At 45.6% G+C, this 23,697-nt stretch overlaps 1 protein-coding gene across 4 annotated transcripts in view; it reads left to right on the forward strand.

Annotated features, from left to right (window-relative positions):
* LOC147019896 (uncharacterized) overlaps positions 1–23,697 on the forward strand; it is a 41,467-nt gene that overhangs the window by 10,463 nt on the left and 7,307 nt on the right. For 2 of the 4 annotated variants that reach the window (XM_085894717.1, XM_085894720.1), the window contains exons 2-4: positions 1,200–2,098; positions 17,440–17,604; positions 20,975–21,199. In XM_085894717.1, coding sequence (XP_085750843.1) covers positions 1,717–2,098; positions 17,440–17,604; positions 20,975–21,199 — 772 coding nt within the window. In that variant the 5' untranslated portion in view covers positions 1,200–1,716. Of the gene's footprint in view, positions 1–637; positions 809–1,065; positions 1,125–1,199; positions 2,099–17,439; positions 17,605–20,974; positions 21,200–23,697 lie in introns of those variants that run through there. The other 2 variants (XM_085894718.1, XM_085894719.1) reach the window with 2 other exon arrangements.

A 23,697-nucleotide genomic window follows, 5' to 3' on the forward strand; every position in this document is an offset into this window, starting at 1 on the left:
TCCCCCACCCTTCCTCGCTCCTCCACCCTTCCTCGCTCCTCCACCCTTCCTCGCTCCTCCACCCTTCCTCGCTCCTCCACCCTTCCTCGCTCCTCCACCCTTCCTCGCTCCTCCACCCTTCCTCGCTCCTCCACCCTTCCTCGCTCCCCCACCCTTCCTCGCTCCTCCACCCTTCCTCGCTCCTCCACCCTTCCTCGCTCCTCCACCCTTCCTCGCTCCTCCACCCTTCCTCGCTCCTCCACCCTTCATCGCTCCTCCACCCTTCCTCGCTCCTCCTCCCTTTTGTCTTAGTATTCCCGTCAGCGAAGTGATGAGTTGTATTTGTTATTTAAATAATACAATAGTACATGCTGCTTCCTTGCTTGATAAGTTGACGCTCAGTATTTTAAAATAATAGATAATGAACAAAGCATGCTGTGAGGGCAATGTGAAACCACCCAGAGCCAGTGTAATCCTCGACAAGAGGGCAGCACGAACACTCTGTCAGGAGGGCATGGTATAGTGTTTTTTGTACACAGTATATGTACACACACATAATACATCCAGTACAGTTTATTAATATATATATATAACTGTATCCTGGAGGGCGATGAGTCCCTTCTGACGTCATTGTGAATTTAAATCCCACGGGAGGGGCACGTGCACATTGAGGGAACCTTCACGTCGTTCGGGTGCAAGTTGAGGGAGGGCTTCCAGCACGCGTCCTCGTCGTGCTTCTGGTTCGTGACGTGCACGTCATCCCACGCTGCGAGCAGCACAACCCATCTGTGCATCAGGAGGCCGCGTTCGATGGGAATCGAGGCATCAGGTGAGCGTGAGACTCGCTCAGCGAGATGGTGATGACACCAATGGTGATTGTTCGGACACCGAGAGGTTAGATGTGTGAACGGACATGCCTATGGATGTGGGTTTTGCATACTCGGACACGTGCGTATGGTAGACGCAGCTCGTCGGGTGCTGGGACGCCGTCCGTGAGTGGTAAACATGTCCCAGTTCACCTTCAGTCATCGGCCACGTTCTCTAGGAGCCTCGACCTCACCCATTAGCGTGCGGTGACCGTGGCAACTGCGTGGGTAGGAGGCGTCGCATTTGGCATCCCGTCACGTGGAAGAGACAATCCAGAGGTCTGTAAGTTCCGCTCGTGTGGTCTACTCTTGGTCTGTACTTATATTGATCTTTTCCTGTTGTCTCCCCCACAGGAAGACCCCAGAGGTCACGAGAGTAACCAGTGACGTTCAAGAGGTCCAGCAGTGAATGGTGTGACCGAAGCACCGCTCTCCGGCCAAGTTGGACTCCAAGGATTTTGAAGTGTTTTATGCCAAAGATAGTCCTTCGGCCCTGGACGCGATGCCCAATCTCAGTGCAGTGTTGCTCTGCATTCGCTGAGCCAACTCCCACCGAGATCTACTCCATTCGGTGCTGGACCTATTCGGCGCAAGGCGATGCCAATAGACGGCACCTCTTCGCTTCGATGTACGTATGGTATGTAACCGCCGTATCCCGCATCACAAGTCGGCAAGGCTCATTTTGAGGAGAACACGTGATGCTCATGGAGGTGTTTGACAAAAACAAAATGGGTCCAGCAGTTGCCTTTGGAGCACCACACAATCTGAAGTAACAGCAACCGAGGTTGCAGGCAATGCACCTTGTTTGTAAAGATCTTTAAAGGGGTAAATACTCAGTCGCTACTGTGTGGGTGAGGGATCGTCGTCTCCCATGGCCTCAGTATCCAAGAGCAAGGCTTTCCGTTGGGAGATCCTCCCTGCACTGCCCACACGCCGGGTGTACTGTACACTCGTGGCTTGTGGAGACCTGCTGTACGTTATGGGAGGTTGTGATGCTGTGGGAAACCCTTTGGACAGTGTTGAAGCATGGCCGCTGGAAGGCGGTCGCACCTGGGAAAGGCTACCCCCGATGCCGACGGCACGAGCTGGCGTGGGCGCAGTGGCCATGGGGAAGCTGGTGTTTGCCCTGGGTGGTGTAGGGTTGTACCACCGTCCTGTTCCAGCCGTGGAAGCTTACGGCGCTGACCATAAATGCTGGAGCAGTCGCTCACAAATGCCGGAGGCCATCATGGGCATGGCGATTGCTGTGAGAGGTAGGACCTTTTTGTATGGTCTTGATGGCACGTGAATGACGAGTTGCATCGATGATGTCTTCACCGTGGGTTTCGGTGAGACGATGAGAACCAGAGGGTTAATACCAGGAGACCAGATCATTCGGTCGCTAATCCATGTGCAAATTTAAAGGGGATCGATAAAAGCCTTATTAATTCCGTACAATATGGGAAGCTAGTGTATCCAAGGTAAAAAAAAAAAAAAAAAAATTCCGTAGCACCAACAACATTTTGGTAGTTCATCAGCATCTCATGATGCTCTTGCATACCAAGCTTCGTTATGGATCTCCACCAACATGGTACCCATCTCGAGGCAGGAGATTGATTTCCAATTATAGGGCTGTCACCCGTCACTCTCCTACCTGTGGCAGGTTTTTGGGCGCTCTGTTTTGTACAAGCTTATATCTAGCCTGGCTCATCCTTCACTTCCCAAGCCACCACAGGTCACACGTGTTCCTCAGGAAGCCCTCACCTGTTGACCTTACCAAAATCCAGACTGGTTTCCCACCTGCATTCATTTTGTCCTCTTATTCTCCAGATTGTGGATCACTACCTCGTACATCCACATCTGTTCTGCACTGGCTGATTCCTTCGTATTCCCTTCCTCTTCCAGTCATTGTGACTTGTTTTTTTTGTGTTATTCCTCCTTTCCTCATTGTGTATGTCCCAGACCATCCCCCATATGCTTTGCCAGTTTGTACAACTGCTGCCTTTATCAGCTCCTCTATGAACCTAGACCCTTGTGTAAATAAGATGGGGTTGCTTCGGCGAAAATTTGGCACCACTAATGGTGCAGTGATTGAGTTGTAGAGCTACGTACCTGCGCTGGGTAGTAGGTTCCAACAGCCATTTCTGATGAAGTGCATGAGGGACACAACTAGACAATGCTGGAGTGTTTAGAAGGTGAATTTTTTTTTATTTTAAATGTTGCTGTAGACGTTTCTGAGATGTTTTTTTTAACGCATTTTAAACATTCAAATTTGATCCATCGGATGGGATGTCAAGGTTCTGTGAACAAATGTCAAAAGTTCCTTTTGGGAGGAATTTCTGTCATTTAAATACACGATAGAAAAGAGGGCTGAAAATCGATATTGGGGCCACTTTGGCGGTTACAGTTCAGGAACAGTCATAATGAGGTAAGATGATGAACCTCTCAGCTTGACCTGCACAGGGAATTGGTAACTTGTCCATCATGATGGTGCCATGATACCAACCCAAAGGGATCCTTCTGGACCAAGTAATGTTTCATGCCTATTCCAAAAACCGATGGCACATTCGCCTCCAAGCTGTCTCGCCTGGGTTCGAATCCCGACCCGGCTATAAACTGTCATCAAGGTGTTTCACAGGCAGGTTCGTTCATCAATGTGTGTGTCGTCTCGCGGGTGGACGTTAAACTGGGCGTCTCGTCTGCCGGCATTAGTTGGTGGACGTTAAACATCCCACGGGGGTCCTTTGCGAAGAATAGGCGAGCTATCACCGGCACACTGGATGAATTTCTGCCCGAACCTACAGAGGGTGTTGCATCAGCAGCACGGCTGCACCCTCAGCCAATGATGCTACCCTGCATTCTTGTGCTGCATATGAAAGAAGAAAACGATAAAAGTGAGGCAACAGTCATGCTCTTACAAGTGTGTGTGTGTGTGTGTGTGTGTGTGTGTGTGTGTGTGTGTGTGTGTGTGTGTGTGTGTGTGTGTGTGTGTGTGTGTGTGTGTGTGTGTGTGTGTGTGTGTGTGTCCCTGGGGTATGGCCCACCTGCCTGGAAATGCCAGTAAGATGAAACACTTCGGACCTGATTGCCTCCATGGAAGTAAGATGTGAAGCAACTGTACCTGCCCAGAGCCACACTCCATGGGACTACAGATGAAGGCCTTGCACATCTCGGTGTCGCTCATAATGGACTTGGCTTTGCAGGTTGGACTGCCTCGAGATATGGTCTGACAAGAACAGGTTATGACAGAGAGTGAGTCCTTGCAACTTAAGTAACTGCACCTCTTCAAGGTTATACAGAGCAGTGAACAGAGGGGGGTGGCGGTGGCTGATCTTTTTCAAGATCCGCATACAGGGATGCTGCGGATACTTGCCTTTAAAAGGTGTGTGGTTCTGCACAAGATTGAGTCAACATAATGGTAGTACAGAAGATTTTCTCGGCAAAGTGCATAGACCATTGATGGAGACCCCCCCAAAAAATGTTGGTCCAAAAACGCTACTTTCTTGTGCATACCAGTGTCAAAAGAAAGATCACAACAGAGAATACGATCAAGAAAATACGCTTGGAGAAAATGGGGTAAACATTCAAGGAGCACCCTCTAAATACCACTCGCAGACGGTTTCAAAAGTAATTATGGGTGATGTAAACAGTCGGGACGACTTGAGATATGTACAGAGAGATGTCCCCTGGCCTCTTCTTTGTGACATAAAAGACCCATCCATTGCCGTTAGCTCAGTAGGATGTCGAACTGATGATCAGAAAGTTTGGGAAGAGATACTGTTTTTGATGGGGTTAAGGATGGCAAGTCTGTAGTTGAGGGAAGAAGACATTTTTGTAGGAGAGGCCAGTTATGTTGAGAGCTTTGTAATTCACAGCATTTTTGAGTGAGAGGTGTGAAGCAAGGACGTCAATCTGCAGGAGAAAGCGTACTTCACTGAGCTATGGACAAAGGCTTTTGTCGGCCTTGAGACGTTCAGATTTGTTAAGGAAGGACTTGGGATGACAGATGATTCCCAGTCTGCGGCTGGCTTTGGAGGCCAGCTTTGCTACGTGGATGGCTCAGGAGAACTCATGGCTGATGTTGAGGCCCAAAAGTTGGAGAGACTGAACCTCTTCCCATAGTTGATTGTTGGAATAGACCAATGGGTTCACTAGATGATCCTTCCAGAGATACAGGGTGAGAACGTGAGACTGCCTGGATTGAAAGCACCAGAAACTAAAACAGTCACATTCTGATAACGACGATGACGGAGTCATGTGTGTTATTGACCTAACATCGGCATATGTCCTCCGTATGTCAGGCTGAAAACTTTTTTTTTGTTAAACCCTCCAACTTAAATTATTATGATGGAAGTAGAAATACAATGAATGTTGTAAGATGGTACCATAAAATGATGATAGTATTTCATTAATAATTAAATGACAGTAGCCTGTTTACCTCTGCCACCGAATGTGGACAAGAGTTATGTTTTCACTACTGTCTGTCTGTCTCTGTTTTTGTCTGTGAACAGGCTATCTTAAAAAGTTATGGACGGATTTGGACGATATTTGGTGGACAAGTTGGGTGTGTGACACTGAAGAAATGATTCGATTTTGGTGAAGATCCAGATCCAGATACTAGAATTTAAAAATTTTTGTAAAGTGATTATTCATCATTGAGAGATGGAGCCAAAAACGATATATAGCACGATATTTCAAAAAGTTGTGCATGAGTTATGACAAAACTAGGTGGATGAGTTGGGTCGATGACAAGAACAAGCCGATTCGATTATTGTTCGGGTCAAGATTAAAGATCTGGCCTATCAGTGGATCCAAAACGTAAACTGTTCAGCTTGGTGGAGGTATGCACTCTACTGAGTGCCATTCTAATTCCTTGCTGTGTGATCATATCGTCATTTGGACAGTGGTTTGAACAATAACAATAACAACAAGAAGGGCACTCGGAAGGACGCATACCTACACCACACAATGCCTGATCCACAAGAACATATTGGGCCCAATAAATTTTTGAAATCCATCCATCCATCGGGATCATACTCTGTGCAGAGCATTGGTGCTGCCTCAGCAGTCTCCTTTGTTATTGGGCACAATTCTGGATGGGTCACCACTCCGACACAATACACCAGCAAGCAGGCACTCATTTTGCCAACCCCGAAAGGATGACAGGCAGAGTCAACCCCACCTTGTATTTATTCCATAGAAAAGTGGGATTTTAAATCAGGATCTTTGGATCCCAAGCCCACTACCCTAACCATTAAGCCAACACCAGGCATATATTTTTTGAGATATCGTGTTGTATTTCGTTTGTGGCCCGATCTCTCAATGGTGAAGAATCAATTAAAAAATTAAATAATTCTCGTATCCGGATCCGGATCCGGATCTTCACCAACATCGAAGCAATTTGTCCTTGTCATACACCCAACCTGTCCACTAAGTTTCATCCGAATCTATTCACAACTTTTTGAGATATCCTGCAGACAAACAGACAGCAGTGAAAACACAACCTCCTTCCACCTTTGGTGGTGGAGGTAATAAGTATAATTACTGCTCGGATTTTGTTATAAATCAAAACGATCTGCAGTTTCACCCACCAATGGCTATTTTCGTTTTGATTTTGTCCTTTAATCCTGGAGTGACGATAACAGATTGCTCAAGCCATTGATATATTTGGAGATAGCCGCATTGTCACTTTGAGCAAGCCTTGAAATCTCAGTAACTTTGACAAATCCTGCATCATCTAGTGAGAATGCACAGGATTCAATGATTAATTTGTCCTGCTGGATGTTTCATTACTGATGTGAATGCAGTGCCAATAGAGGTGATTTCAACAACTCCTTTTCTTTTTTTAAGGGGTGGGGGGTAGGGAAGGAGGTCACGATCTGATCTCATAGATCGACCAACAAGTGCGAGTCGGTGGAACATCCTGAGGATGACATACTCATTGATGCAAATCCCCTGCCTGTGAGGCTACAAGTTTGGTATAGTTGGTTCAGGAATCAAATCCAAACGAGACAGCTCAAAGATAAGTATGAAATTACCCCACAAACTGAACTGTGTTGTCAGTCCAGACTCCCTCATGATATTTCACATCACCTTCCTCTGTATAAGTGTCTCATCACCTCCATGTACGTCCTTAGCCTGAAGGATAAAACGAATCTGACACGATGTTTAACAAGGATCAGTGATGGACAACATTTCCGATCAAATCTCAGGGATTTTTCTCCATGCAATCCCAATGACTTCACGGTGCTGTTGATAATTATCGCGCAAGCAGGCATCTCACCACATAAAACTACATCCGTGTGTTGAGATATTACACAGCTTTATTAGATTAGTAAGCTTGTCTTTGCAAGATATGAGTGTGCAGCTGTAGGGCATCTGTGTACAGTCAGATTACTCCAATGCTTTTATTCTCTATCATGATTCTCGACTTACACAAACCTACCGCCATCTGCAGCTTTCGGAACACCAGATACTTCCCTAGAATTGGAAGCCATTATATGTGTCTGGTTACAGCAATCGTTCACAGGCCCAAAGCTGATGAAGTCTGCAACTGCCATAATCCTCGCCCGAGCATACGGAGCTTAGCGCGCTCTTTCCAGGCACACTCCACTGGCTATGATGCATCTTTAACTGCAGCCATGTGGAACGCAGCACATGAGCTGTGCTTTCCATAAAAGAGATCATGGAAATAAAATTAACATTAAAAATTTTTTACTCTGACAAAACCTGGAGGGGGCAGCCATTTGGCCCATATTGCTTCCATAGCTCCACCCCATTAACTTCAAACATTCATTTAAACATCTTTATGTATTAATTTAATCAAACTTAACATCCATATCCTTTGATAATTAATGTAACTATCTATACCCATATCATGTCTAAGCTAATAATTTATCCAGGCCACAAAGTTGATAACTTGTCCAAATAGTTCCCAACATTTCCCACCAATCTCTCTACATTTACCGACCATCAGTCAGTCTGTTTGTCCGACGGAACACCGACCTCCAGAAAAAAAAAATATTTGATGTGACCTCCGACTGGCAACCCGATGTGTCACAGGCAGGGTGTTGCATGGTGGAGTTCGTCATTTTTTTGCAGGGAGTTGGCTTCCACTTGTTTATATAAACAAGAAGATGATACCTTATTATCATGGAGTACGGTAGTACTCCATATGTAGGAAGGCATGGCAAGAAAATGGCCACCCCATCAAATGTGTCCAAAATAATTCACTGAAGTCATAAGCCTTTAAAAGCCAGACCTTTCTCGAGCGTTTTCAAATTAACTAACAAGAGTGATAAAGATGCCGGAATACGGAATACATTGCTCAAGTACCAAATTGGGATATCGCAAAATCGCCAAATTGTACTTCTTTTTTCTTTCTCTCATCAATTTTGGCGTACAGTCTTGCGTACAGTCTTGCGCAATAATGGCTGAAATTAAACCAGTGATTCTAACTGGAAGCAACTGTCTCTTGGGGTATTGCACCCATAGTGTAACAAATTATTTTTTTAATTGGATGAAATAAAAACAACACACTCACAATACACCACAAGCTGTTGAACACCATTTACGCATGTAAAGAGTGAGAAACTTGTAAAACTCACTCTGCCGGAAGCAATATCTTCCATAGATTGCAAGGTCTCATGGATTGCAAGGTACTACAAAATGTGTCATTTACAAAGGAAAATGGCCCAGAAAAAACATAATTTTATTAAAAACAAAGAAAGAACGCAGCCTGTCATGCGAAGTATGGGACTGACTCAGAGTGAAAGACAGCTTCCCAGGTACCCTCCCGTGCTCGGTATAACACGAATCCTCAGTGGAAAAAGGCAGCAGCTTGCATTGTGTGTGTGTGTGTGTGTGTGTGTGTGTGTGTGTGTGTGTGTGTGTGTGTGTGTGTGTGTGTGTGTGTGTGTGTGTGTGTGTGTGTGTGTGTGCGCGTGCGTGCATACGTACCATTTAACACAATCCTTCTTTTGTGACGTACTTCATATATATATATAGTATGGTGAAAAGGTTTGGGTTATTCCAATAAAATTTTCAGTGATAACGGTCATATGTCATTGTTATGGTAAATTAACACCCTTTATTATTGTTACAAATGTGCATGAGACAAACTGCTTAAAGTAAATACCAAGAACGGTGTCGTTTTATAATATCAGTCAATACTTCATGCCCCGAGCCTTTGCCACCTGCAGTGCCATCACTCTTTTACCCATATTTCATGAATATGATTAAAGTACAATTTGGCGATTTTGCGATATCCCAATTTGGTACTTGAGCAATGTATTCCGTATTCCGGCATCTTTATCACTCTTGTTAGTCAATTTGAAAACGCTCGAGAAAGGTCTGGCTTTGAAAGGCTAATGACTTCAGTGAATTATTTTGTACACATTTGATGGGGTGGCCATTTTCTTGCCATGGTCAGGTTAGATATGTGACCTCCTCCAACTCAAAAGACTATTGTCAGGTCAGGTTAGATATGTGACCTGCTACAGGTACCATGTGAACCTGTACTAACCTGTTCCATGGTCGGGTTGTCGGCGACTAAACCGTCTCCCCCACCAGGTTTTCTGGTGAGGAGGGTGTTTGGATATGGACACCCAGCAGGATTAAAAACAAAACCTGTCAAAGGGCGGAGGAGCTCCTTGTGAGCCAACGGCCATCCATATCTAGTGCCCAACTGTGTCTGCGGACGTCCTCCTGCAGTTGGGTCACTTCTTATTAGGAGGTTGGTGGCAGGATGTGCACTCCGGCCACCGTAAAACCCTTCATTCCGCAAAACACAAAAACGTTTAAAAAAATCTGAAAACCCACTCCGTGGGAGTACCTCCTGTGCAGCTTCCCTTCGCAGGGCAGCTCACCGGATGATGGGATTGGGGCAAAGCCTTCGGGACCTCCAATCTTTGGTGAAAGGAGGGAAACCATGGGGAAACATCCCTGGGTCAGATTGCGGGAGAGTGTGTCGGAGTGGTGCTGAGGTGTCGTCCACCAGACGGCGGTCTCCTTGGGTTAACCTGAGGCGGTCCCTACGGGTGTGTGCCTGGAATGTCCTATCCCTAATAGAGGATGATCACCTGTCTCTGTTATCATCTGAGCTCAAGCGTTTGGACATCGGTATTGCAGCTCTCTCTGAGGTTCGGAGACCGGACTGCGGCGAGATAATGGTGGGTGGTTACACCTACTATTGGTCTGGTCGCTCTGATGGTTACCATACCCAAGGAGTTGCTGTAGCTGTGTCCAATAAGGTGACCCCAATGATAATTGAAGTAACACCGGCCAATGAGCGTATTATGAGACTAAGGATTTGTCACTCCTGAGGTGTCATTTCCCTGGTCTCTGTCTATGCTCCGACTGAGGCAAGTGATCTCACCGTGAAGGACACATTCTACGCCACGCTCGAGTCTGTGGATGATCAGTGCCCGAGACGAGATACACTTCTAGTCTTGGGGGATTTCAATGCATCGACTGGAACTGATAGGGATGGTTATGAGGTGTGTGTTGGTCCCCATGGGTCAGGAACTATGAACCAGAATAGCACTAAGCTCCTTGACTTTGCAAGAAGTCAGGACTTAGGGTGGCCGGTTCATGGTTTCAGCGCCCACAAGCTCACCGCTGGACTTGGTCTTCCAACGCTGGCGGTGTGGCAAATGAGATTGACCATGTCCTCGTTGACGGTCGCTGGAGGATGATCCAGAACTTCAGGGTCTACCGGAGTGCTCAGTTCCTCAATACTGACCACCGGCTTGTTGTAGCAACTCCAAAGGTGCACCTTAAATCCTGGAGAACGGTACCATCCCAGCCGAGGCTGGATGTTGGCAAGCTCAAGGATGAGAGGGTAGCTGAGGAATTTGCAAACAGGCTGAGTGGATATTTAGGGTGTCTGGGTGCTTTGTGGGGTCCTGAAGAGCTGTGGAGTGCCTTCAAGACCACCGTCCTTGATGTTGCCAGTGGATGTCTTGGAACTAACCGCAGGGCAAAGAGGAATTTTGTCTCTCAAGGGACACTGGATACCATTGACCAGAGTCGCAGGGCCAGGCTGAATGGCAGAGCTGAGCTGTTCAGGGAGCTGAGGCGTAAAACTGTACGTGCACTAAGGGTGGACAGGAGGCCTGTGTGCGAGGAATCTGTGAGGGGGTGGAGCATCACCTGTGGACAGGTGATTCTCGTCCCGCTTACTGGGGAATTCGCGCATTGCGTTCATCCAAGCCCATCCCTCGGAGCACTGCAGTTAGAGCAGAGAGTGTTAGGATCTTGACAGAGGAGTCTGAAGTGAAGGCCTACTGGGCCGGTTACTTTGAGCGGTTGTACCAGGCTGATCCCCCAACTGTCGAGTTGGACGTCAAGGGTGTTACAATTCCCTGTTACTGACCCTCCAATCAACTGTGGTCCACCTTCGCTTGTGGAAACACTGGCTGCGTTGAACCAGTTGAAACGGGGTAAAGCTCCAGGGATCTGTGGCATCCATGCTGAACTTCTCAAGGCTGGTGGAAATGCTGCACTCGTGTCGTTGCATGCAGTTTTGTGCTCTGCCTGGAACACAGGCATCATCCCAACTGATTGGAAGAGGGGCCTTGTTGTCCCTCTCTGGAAAGGGAAGGGTGATCGCCAAGACTGCAACAACTACCAAGGGGTGACGCTGCTCTCTGTGCCGGGCAAGGTCTTTGCTCAGATAATTCTTGATAGGGTTCGCCACCATCTGCTTGAGCACCAGTGTCCAGAGCAGTCAGGCTTTACACCAAAGAGGTCAACGATTGACCGTATCCTTGCTCTTCGGGTCCTCACCGAACGCAGACAAGAGTTTCGGCAGGGGATGCTTGCAGCCTATGTTGATCTCTGTAAAGCGTTCGATTCATTGAATCGGGATGCCCTCTGGAGGATTCTTGGTCTTCGTGGGGTGCCACCAAAATTGATCGATCTGATGTCTGAACTCTACTCTGGTACTGAGAGTGCTGTGAAGTGTGGTGGTACCATCTCTGACTTATTTCCAGTTGTTACTGGAGTTCGTCAGGGGTGTGCACTGGCCCCCACACTTTTCAGCACTTGTATGGACTGGATTTTAGGGAGGATGTTGGAAAGATCAAGCTGCGGTGCATCGTTTGGGAATGTAAAGATCTCGGACCATGATTTCGCAGATGATGCAGTCATCTTTGCGGAGCCTTTAGATATCCTTTTGGGGGCCCTCGAGGTGCTGAATGAGGAGTCGGAGCTGCTGGAATTACGGGTTTCTTGGGTCAAAACTAAGATCCAGGCTTTCAATGACATCTTGGATGCTGCTGTCCTGTCTGTGTCTGTTTGTGGTGAGGATGTTGAGGTCATGGAGAGATTCACTTACCTTGGCAGTGATATTCATATCTCTGCTGGCTGTGAGTCAGAGGTCAATAGACGTCTGGGTCGGGCCTGGGAAGTTATGGATTCACTGGATCATGGGGTGTGGCGCTGCCGGTACCTGTGCGGGAGGACGAAAGCCCGAGTCTTCAGGTCCTTGGTGCTTCCAGTCTTGCTCTATGGATACGAGACTTGGACTCTGACCAAGGATCTGAGATGGAGACTTAATTCCTTTGATACCAGGTCTCTTCGGAAAATCCTTGGCTATCGCTGGTCGGACTTTGTTTCCAATGAGCGGTTGCTGAGAGAGAGTCGGATGAGATTTGTTACCTGCATGGTCCGTGAGCGTCAGTTGCGGCTGTATGGACATGTGGCTCGTTTTCCTGACGCTGATCCTGCTCACCAGATTCTCTCAGTGAGGGAGTCTCGTGAATGGAGGAGGCCAATGGGCCGACCACGTGCCTCGTGGTTGCAGCAGGTTGACCGGCATCTCAAGGAGATGGGGATGGGCCTGGCATCTGCCTAGGGGATGGCCAGACGGAGACCCCTGGAGTACCGGTGGAAAGTGGACGCAGCGACGCGCTATTCTGGCACATGCTTCCTTACCTGACCTGACTCTTCCAGGAATATTGCACCAAATATCCTGAAGCACATTCCACGGTTCTGTTTGGTTAGTTGGGTTCCTCTTGTTTATCTCTGTTTCCTGGTAATCCCATACGGCCTTGATGGGACTCATGGCCAGACTTTGGAGTGGCTGTTCTCACAGTTTTAGCACACCAGCTGGAACCTTTGTCTCCAAATACTGTACTACTATATTGGAAGTGTGTTTTCGATCATTATTTTGTTGGAAAATGAATCCCCTTCCGATTAAACCATTTCTACTCAGAACTGCACAGTGCTGCAGTATCTGCTTGTACCTTTGTTGGTGTCACATTAATTTTAACAAGTGTTCCTCCACCAAAAGCGAGGATACAACCTCAGACAGTCACAGAGCCTCCGCCGTGATTAACAGTAGCCTGCAAACATTGCATATCGTAACTTTGTCTAGGTCTTCGGTATACAAAGTGGCATCTCTGAGATCTAAAAAGTTCAAACTTCGATTCGTTAGACCAGACAACCCGATTCCATTGTTCAGTTGCCCAATATTGGTGTGACCTTGCATTTTTCAGTCTTTTCTCCTTATTCTGGGTTCTCAACAGTGATTTTTTTGCTGCAACTCTGCCATAGAGACCTGCTGCAATCAGCTTTCTGTACAGAGTGCAGGATGAGATGTTAATGTTCAGGCCTGTTATAATTTCATTTGTCAGCTACTGACTTCATTTTCTTCTGTTGTACAAACTGAGCAACTTCAAGTGCTTGGTTTGCCTTGGGGAGGTTCTTTTGAGTCTTCTTGATGTTTTCTTGTCTTGTACTGAGCCAGTTTCTTTCAGACATTAGAAAGTGTACCAAGTTTGCAATTTAGACTCACACCATTGCAGAAGATCTTCATCTTCTGTGATATTTCATTCAAAGTCTTCCCTTCTTCTTGCAGAGTTTGGATCGTCACACACTGTTCTATTGAATGTTGCTTCCTTGGCACCATTCTGAACCCACTCAGACTTTCAAGCAAGGGAACAAGCTGATGAAAACTAATTTTACGTATTCTCTAATTTACAACTTTTATTGTGGTTTCTCATAATTTGCATTCATGCACCTCGCATTGATGACTTCAATAATTTACGATTATTTTCTGCAAAAAAATCCACAAACTGGCTCCAGCATATTTTATTCATGGTAAGTGGATATAACGAAGCACATGATAAAATATGTATCGCAAAAATAAAACTTTTCTCAATTTCCTAATTACTTTACTGTGACCTGCAAAAGTATTCATCCCTGACCAATAATGCCACATTTAGATGAATTATGTATAAACAAATTTTCCAAATGAACATTTTTTTATTGATAACTGAAGAGATCAAACTCAACACTGTTATAGTTGGAGGAGGTTACATATTAGGTATACCTATAAAAAAATAAACATGTACAAATCAAAATTCACTGGTTGGAAAAGAATTCAGCCCCTTAGGTCAGTACTTGGTAGAAACACCTTTTGCAGCAATGACTGCTACGAATCTTTTTGGGAAGATCTCTCCAAGATTTACCAGGGAGCCTGCCTGCCTCTATTGCTCTAGTTCTGCCAAGTTTGATGGGGATCATCGATGGACTGCAATCTTCAAGTCTCACCATCAATGTTCATTTAGGTCCAAGTCAGCAGGTTCACTTACATTTCGCAAATTATCAATCCCAGGGACAGACAATGCAGCGAGAAGACCTTCATACTCGATATTAATGGTGTTCGGGAGATGGTCTCCATAGATCACTTGAAGCCAGCTTTTCTTGATTCAGCACCAGAGCCAACCCTCTCCCTGACCGGTGGTTTGACGCTTCTGACAACAGTACTCTTACTTTCATATCCAACTCGCCTTGGGTGCCATGCACACTTACTGGCACTATATTTATGAGTACAATTTGCTGTCGACCATTTCTTCTCTTGACTGTGACTTTTATTGTCCGTTTTACATGGACAAGCAACACCTATTCTTTTGTTTCTTCCTTTAGTTTGATTAATGCCTGAGGATGGGGAGTACTGCAGGGGCTTCATTTTGCCTTTCTTGTGGTAATATGTAAATATGTTGGATCTCAGGTTTCCGGAACCAGTTGCAACCCAAAGTAACGAGTGGGAGAAAAGGAGCTCACGGTGTGGTGAATAAAGGATTGACACGGATCCCCAAGGCCTCGGACCTCAGACGCAAAACCCTTAACAGAGGGGAAGGTTGAGGAGAGAGGGAGTGGGGGAGGGGTGGGAGAGGAGTGAGAGAGAGAGAAAGAGGGGGTCGGAGAGAGAGAAAGTGGGGGTGGGAGAGAGAGAGAGAGGGGGTGGGAGAGAGAGAGGGGGTGGGAGAGAGAGAGAGAGAGAGAGAGAGAGAGAGAGAGAGAGAGAGAGAGAGAGAGAGAGAGAGAGAGAGAGAGAGAGAGAGAGAGTGGGAAAGAGAGAGAGGGGTGGGAAAGAGAGAGAGGGGTGGGAGAGAGAGAGAGAGAGAGAGAGAGAGAGAGAGAGAGAGAGAGAGAGAGAGAGAGAGAGAGAGAGAGAGAGAGAGAGAGAGAGAGAGAGAGAGATATATTGGTGGGAGAGATAGAGAGGGGGTCGGAGAGAGGGAGGTTGGGGAGAGAGAGAGAGAGAGAGAGAGAGAGAGAGAGAGAGAGAGAGAGAGAGAGAGAGAGAGAGAGAGAGAGAGAGAGAGAGAGAGAGAGAGAGAGAGAGAGAGAGAGAGAGAGAGAGAGAGAGAGATGGGTGGGAGAGATAGAGAGGGGATCGGAGAGAGGGAGGTTGGGGAGAGAGAGAGAGAGAGAGAGAGAGAGAGAGAGAGAGAGAGAGAGAGAGAGAGAGAGAGAGAGAGAGAGAGAGAGAGAGAGAGAGAGAGAGAGAGAGAGAGAGAGAGAGAGAGAGAGAGAGAGAGAGAGAGAGAGAGAGAGAGAGAAAGGGGTGGGGGCAGAGAGGGTTGGGGAGAGGAGAGGATTCCGGTAGATGTGACACCCAGTTTAACGTCCATCCGAGATACGGCACACACATTGATGAATCACCCTGCCTATGAAAATTGGGATGACGGTTGATAGCTCAGTCAGGATTCAAACCCAGGCTGGACAGCGTAGAGCAAGTGTGCGTACTTCTCGGCTTTCCTGCCCTGATGTGGCGATTCATTACTTTGTAACAACTACAAACATTTTTTACTCATTGTATTCATCTGATTTATTTTGTCTTCCTAACTCCGGAGATGTCCCCACAGAGAACCACGCCACAGTATCGCCATCAAAGCTTGAGGAGTGCTTGCCAAGTGGCTTAACCACCCAAGCAAGCACTCCAACGAAATGGGTGAAGAAACTTTTTTAAATGAAACTTGTAATTTTTTACATGTATCTATCTTTGTTGAAGTGACATATAATGAAAGCAGATTGTACAAAAAGGGAAAACATCGTGCAAAGCAAAATTGCACATTTTCCATGGGTGCTCCAGTGCCAGAGGCACCGCACGACAGCGTGTGGCCAAACACAGGCAAGTGGGGCTCGAACTGAACTTCTGGCTGAATTTTGTTCAAGTCGATCGATATATTCAGTGACAGTGCGAATACTTTACCATGTATGGCCATGGCTTGCAAACGAACAACCAATCAGTTTGGAGAGCACTTGCTAAGTGACTTAAGCACTTCTTTGGCAAGTTTTGTTTTTGCTCAATTGTGTGCAATTAGTTAACGCTACATTTGAAATAGGTCATTAAACTGGCCATTCCACCGTCTTTCACTTTATTATGGACTTTAAATTTGGCTTGTGTTTGTAAAAAAAAAAACATTTATACTCTGTAAGGCTTTGGAGGGTTGTATATTATGCATATTGGATTCAGCAAAAAGACGAAAGACGTCAATGGACAATTCAACACGGGATATGGGATTTCAACATAATGAACTATGCACTCAACATCAGCAAAGAGGATAATTTAAGTTAATCTTTGCCTCTTAGCTGATCCAGGTTCATTAATAGTGTCCAAATTTTATTACGTATGCAATGCATGGGGAAATGTTAACCCAACCATATCGATATATCCCTTCCCCTCTCTTCACTGCCATCTCCTCCCAGAACTTTCCCTTCTCTAACACTCCTCCCGGAATCTCCTACCTTCCTTGTTTTATCCTCTCCTTTCCTTTTCATTTTCTCAATTTCGATTTTCTCAGTTTAATTCCTTATTCCTCCCTGTCGATACATATGAAATGAATATGTGTTCCTTTTCGAAGACATTTGAGTTTAGCGTTGCTGAATTACCTCTGTTGTGGTGTAGAAGGGTCTTCCAAAGAAGAGAAAAACACGAAGGAACATGTACCTTTCATCACCCTAGCTGCACTACATCCAAAGAGGCCTTCTTATCTGTAGCCACCCTGAGTCCTGTTTTCTTCTGTACTCACAATGTTATTGAAGTGAGCAGGTTTGTTTTACAGTAATGGGTGATAACAGAAAAACAAGGAATTAATCCAATGTGCTTACCCAAAGCTTGTGTGCACGTATATGACATCATAACAAAGGCCACTGGATAGTTTATCATAAATACAAAGTACCACTTACATACCACTCATTATTATTGGTTTGTAGCAATCGGTAGGCTTGAAGTACTCTCGCATGTTTCCCATTAGGTCCAGTGCACAGCTGGGGTTATGTTGGCATAACAGCTATGACACATTTCCTTTCTGTTTGACAGATTGTTGCTTCTACCTAGCTGGTGGCATGGCTAATGACACAAGCCCCCTATCTTCGCTTTGGGAGTACGACACCCTTCATGATGAGTGGAAAGCATTGCCACCCATGCCCACCTCACGCTATGGTGCTGTCGCCTGCATCAGAGGAAACTCGCTCTATATCCTCGGTAGGGAACGATTCACTCGATCAAGTTATACCAGGTTACAGTGAGAGATGTGTTCCTTCTAGGGGGAATTGGGATCATTGGGGAGTGGATTGCTGGGAAAGTGGAGCTTATATATCAATGATAATGGTCTTAAATGCTGGCCGTGTTATGGGACACTCGTACCATGAAAAAGGTTGTGAGATAGAGAAGTGTGTGTGTGTGTGTGTGTGTGTGTGTGTGTGTGTGTGTGTGTGTGTGTGTGTGTGTGTGTGTGTGTGTGTGTGTGTGTGTGTTATTATTTATTTATTTTATTTCCCTGCAGTGATGTTTAAGGCTCATGGGGGAGTTTTGCAGAAATTGCATGCAGGACAAGGACATTAGGTGAAATCTGTGCTTTTAACAGGAATAGTTACAACCATAGAAACACATTATTGTCGTTGCAAAACACATTACATGACAACTAGAGTACTAATGTTGTTGTTACTGCTACTCATGTTGTTGTTACTGCGTCACCTTAAATACATGATTGGATAACATTGCAATTAAATAATATTTTGAAAATGTTTTGAGTTTCTCTATGCATTGTTAATGAAGGCAGGAAGAGACCACGGAGATATGGTTGGAGATGAAATGATGAAATGCATAGATTCACTTTCTATAGTAAAGATTATATTATCGAAATGGAGTGCTTGATGCTGCCAAGAAGGGGGCTGGAGTGATTGATGTTGAAGCAATCAATGTAGGATGGTATATTGTCAGGTTATGACTGGAGGAGGGTGGTAGTTTTTCATCCGGCAGCAAACGAAATGGCTAAAGTTTACTCTGAGAAAAAAAAAAAGAAGTAGATATAGTCATGACTAATAATAATAATAATAATAATAATAATAATAATAATAATAATAATATAATAATTTGAGTTTCCTTCCAATGAACTTCAATGCAAGAGAAGGCCAATGGGCCTATGAAGTTTATGGAATGGTTGCCAACTGATTCCAGCCTCTTCAAATGCTGAACATCAAGTAAAGAAGCAACACGTACCATAGACCCAATTTTTAATTATTTAGTGTGACTTGACCAGGGTTGGAACCGCCGACTTCCCAGATTTAGAGAAGACAGAGCAGACACTCTAACGATTACACCAACAAGTCTAAGTTGTTCTATATTGTATACCAATGTCAGGTGATTAAATCATGAGATTGAGGAGGTTGAAACTTTTGTAGGGTGAGGATTCTGATATACTGTAGTTGCAGAAAGAGAAACTTGGATAAATGGGTGCATTGAGTAATTGGAAGATGGGATCATAAGGTTTCCAGATCTAATATGACAGAAAAGATAAAATGGGAGGAGACATAGTAATCTGGGTAAAAGCCAACATTGTATCAATATTAATGGATCATATTAAATGAGTAACATTGGTCGAGGATTCTGTGTGGACAGAGGTTAGGGACGGTATGAAAAATAGGACCACTGGACCTCGAGCTTATCCGGGCCCTCGCCTAATGTTGTAACCAAAATTTGGTATCATTCTGACTGGTGGGTCTGGAGAAGATTTCTGAAGGAATTTATACGATTTCCCGAAAAATGGACCAAGTCGGCTATTTTGACACACTTCTGGTCATGTGATCGGCATGACCTCTGCAATTTAACATCCCTACCCTGGCCTAATGTTGAAACCCAAATTTGGAAGCATTCTGACTGGTGGGTCTGGAGAAGAAGATATTTGAAGGAATTTACCAAGTCCACCATTTCTACCTACTTAAAGGCACGTGACCAGAACGAGCTTTGCAATCCCCGTTACCAGTCAGGAGCGGAACATTTCTGCCAAATTTCAGCCGGATCAGCCCTGCGTTTCGGCCGGAGAAGTCGAAATGGGAGACGGATGGAGAGATGGACGGACGGTGCATGATAACAGTACCTTATCTGGAATTCCAATTCCAGATAAGCTAATAATACTCCGTGGATGCTGTTGCAGGAGTTCCTGGACTGAGGGAAGGGCAGGAGAGGAAATGAGAAAGGCTTGTCGAAACGGAACAGTAAAGATTAAAGGAACTTTCAATTTTCCTTAGATTGGCTCTAAATGGGGAATGGTAAGGGAGAGGAAGAATTTCTAGATTTTTTTCCAGGATTGTGTTTAAATGATCCAGTTCTGGTTCCTTGGGTGGACGTGGTTTTCCTGACTCGTGAAGATCACTTCAAGAGATAAGAATTACCGACCGGATTTGTCCTGTATATCTGCTGTCGTTTGTTTCCTGTGTTTCTGTTATTGTGTTTGACATCTGGCTCTGTATACATCTCCTCGTGAACCACCTATTGTTTGTGTGTGTGGTGTACCAGACACCCAATGATGACGACTCTTGATATAACTTTCCTCTAATATGGATTAACTCGTAACTATCCATCACAATATTATGCTTCTCATCCGTGGAGATTTTAACTGCCACAGTACGAGCTGGCTGGGTGTCAGTTCTGCAACAACAATCATGGCATTGCAGCGAAGGCTTTCTGTGACTCCAAGGGTCTGACCCAATCTGGTAACTTCCCAACATGAATCTCTGCAGTTGGTGTGCCTTCTCTCCTATACCTGGTTATGATTAACTTTCCATCAAATATATCCTGTTTCTCCTCTGCTATTCTGACCATGTTCTTGTCAAAGCCCATATATCTGTGACTATTGTAAGGGAGCAAGCTCAACGATGTCAGGTATTGCTTGCACAGGCCAACTGGCAGGGACTGCAATCTGCTCTCTCATAAAAGGATTGGGTTGCCATCTCCACCATTGATTCCACCTGGGGATACTGACACAGCAGCCAGCTTTCACTCGTATACCAGTTTATCTCATCCCATCTGTGGGTGTGCTGTCCATCCTCAAAGCCCTTGCACTCCAAATTCTATCGGGAGGCAGTTGCAGTCGAGCAGCTTCCTTTCTCAACAAGGAAGGCTTAGCAGACTGAGGGAATTTAAGTCATTCCATAAATATGAAACAAGCGTGTGTCCATTCTGAGGCATGCCAGAACAAAAAAAATCTTGCAAATCAAAAGGCTCAATTATCCAACCAGTCTCCTTCCTCAAAGTCATGGTGGCATCTTGTCGAGTCCATCTCTTGTGTATGCTCACCTTCCACCATCTCTGCAAACTTGGCCTGAAAGAATGCAGACTGTCTTAACTCAGTCTTTGCCTCCAAAGCTCGTGTACACAACATATCTTGTTTTGATCCCACTTTACCCCCTCACACTCCTTCTTTTCTCCTCATCTTACCCCCCCCCCCCCCCCAGTTATTGCAACAACAAGCATAACTATTGGGTATTGTGTTGTACTAAACCACTACTACTGCACTTCTGTGGCCAGGTAAAATGTAAGGCATGCGGTGGAGTGTTCAAAATCCCTGTTTCAGGTGGACGACAGTGCAAGCAGAGCATCACAGCCCTTGAGTCATTCGATCTCGACACCCAGGCCTGGACCTGCCTGCCTTCTATGACAAGCAAGCGCTCTTTCTCTGGCTACGTCAGCACCGATGACATGATCTACAGCCTGGGGGGTTTGGAACGGCCGAGTCTTCGCAACTACCACCTGCGTCCTACTTTTGTGTCCACCGTTGAGTTTTTTGATATACAACAAGGTTTGCATTGATGTTTCATACCTTTCATACTTGTCCTCTTCTTGAGGCCCAAAATAATGCGCTTTTTAAGACTTTGATTTACCTTTCCCCACAAAAATCCATGATATATATATATATATATATATATATATATATATATATATATATATATATATATATATATATATATATATATATATATATAATATGAGCCTGGTGTTGGCGCAGTGGTTAGGGCAGCAGCTTGGGATCCAAAAGCTCCTGAGTTCAAGCCCCGTTGGGCCACTGAATTAATACACAAGGGGGTTGACTCAGCCTGTCATCCTTCCGAGGTCGGCGAAATGAGTACCAGTGTACTGGGCCGGTGTATACCCCGGCTAAAATAGGTGTACCATATCCCTGTGTCGTAAGAGGCGACCAGGGTTGCGTCAGGAAGGGCATTCGGCGTAAAACATGTGCCAAATCACCATGCGGATCATACGGATTATCCGCTGTGGCGACCCCTAAAGGGAGCAGCCGAAAGAACAAGAAGAAGATATATATATATATATATATATATATATATATATATATATATATATATATATATATATATATATATATATATATATATTGTTGCAGTCCGGTACGTCGGCCGTGAACCGACCGCTCTGACGGAGCCGCAAGTCGAGTCAGCCCGACCGATCACCTGGAATATAGATTGCGGCCCGGATAACTCCGAGACCGACGGGTCCTTGTGCAAGAACCGAAATACGCCAATGGGCATATTTCCTTTGGCAGATCACGTGGGATAGGGTCGATTGCCAATCTTCAATTTACCTAAATACCCACGTGATCCAACTACCGGGGTATTCCACCCTCGACGGAACTCGTACGGAATAAGCCGCTTAAGTGAGCTTGTCCCGTGCGCGATTCCGAGCGGCTTAATCCCCGGGAACCGTCGGTCCGAATGTCCCCCTATTACGGCAAACCAACGGCTTTCTCACTCCCAACACACGAAATGCTCAGTCAATGAAAGAATCGACGCGACGAGCTGAAAACATTTAACAATTGGGGTATTTATGAATAATAATGGGGAACTAGGGAAGCACATAAGAGCAGAACTATACCGACTATACGAAATGCAATGCAAACATTTACAGCACACAAAGCACTTAACAATTTCCTACTTATTAGACGGATCCACGGACAAACGTACGCACACACACACACACCCAAGAAATGGTGGCTGAGGCCTTTAATAATGGGCTCCAGCTCGGAGGACAGGTGAGCTGAAACCCAGGACCTATCTCGAACCTCTCCACCTCGTGTTGTCTTCAAGTTGTTCAGACCCGGGCTCCAGCAAGAGTGAGCTGGAGCCAATCGCCATGAGCCGTGATCCTTCCCGAGCTCCAGCGAATCCTCCCGCGCTTCTCAACACGTGCTGGTGAGACGAGGCACCGATCCTTCCCGTCGATGCACCGCCGCCCCGAGGAACCACCTCCAAGATGAAGCCGATGAGTCGCACCAAGCCAGGAACCAAGCGGAGAACAAAGAGCTCCACGAACCAAGAAGAGCCAGCCGAGCAACCAGCTGAACTCTCTTCCGATGAACAAAGCCTCTCTGAACACGAAACAAGAACTCTGAGCCGAGCAACCAGCTCAACTCTCTTCCGATGAACAAAGCCTCTCACAACACGTACCAAGAGCAAGAAGCCACCACCAGCAGCTCGAGCCGAGCAACCAGTTCAACTCTCTTCCAATAAACAAAGCGAGGACCAAGAACTCCGAGCAGAACCCGAAGACCTGCTGAAAAGCCAGGCCGAAGAAAAAAGCTCTCTAAAAAGCCTCCAAAGCAGAAAGCTTACTAAAAGCCAAGCCAAAGCAGAAAGACTTCAAAAAGCCTTCAAAAAGCTTCCTCCCTAACCCAAGCCAAGCCAAAGCAGAAGCCGAAGCTCTATTGAAAAAGCCAGCCCGAACAAAGCAGAGTATCCCTTTTTTATTCCTATCCGCCCCCTCCCGCGCTCCCGGCGTGACTCATGCCCTCGTACTCCATCCCCCGCTCAACCACGGGTGGGAAGGAGTTGTTGACGTCCCGTGATTCAGGACGGGAGGGCTCTTCTTCCTCTTCGCAGAAGAGGGGGAGGGGAGTCTCCATTGTGTTATGATCGCTTCCTAACAATTAAATTGAATCTCGCAGCACACTTAATCGATTTCTTCCCATTAAACAATGGAAGGTGAACTATCTAGGGAACAAGCACTTCTCGACATAGCTGACTAGAGGAACCTGAATGTTGTGTGCAATCGAATTCCCAAATTCGAAACAATTTATATATATATATATATATATATATATATATATATATATATATATATATATATATATATATATATATATATATATATATATGAATATGTCTTCACCATTGAGAGATCGGGCCAAAAACGAAATACAACACGATATCTCAAAAATATATGCCTGGTGTTGGCTTAATGGTTAGGGTGGTGGGCTTTGGATCCTGGGGTCCTGAGTTCAAATCC

The sequence above is a fragment of the Eptatretus burgeri genome, chromosome 9, assembly GCF_056783735.1.
Source record: "Eptatretus burgeri isolate ZD-2024b chromosome 9, Ebu_testis_v1, whole genome shotgun sequence".
Classification (NCBI taxonomy): domain Eukaryota; kingdom Metazoa; phylum Chordata; class Myxini; order Myxiniformes; family Myxinidae; genus Eptatretus; species Eptatretus burgeri.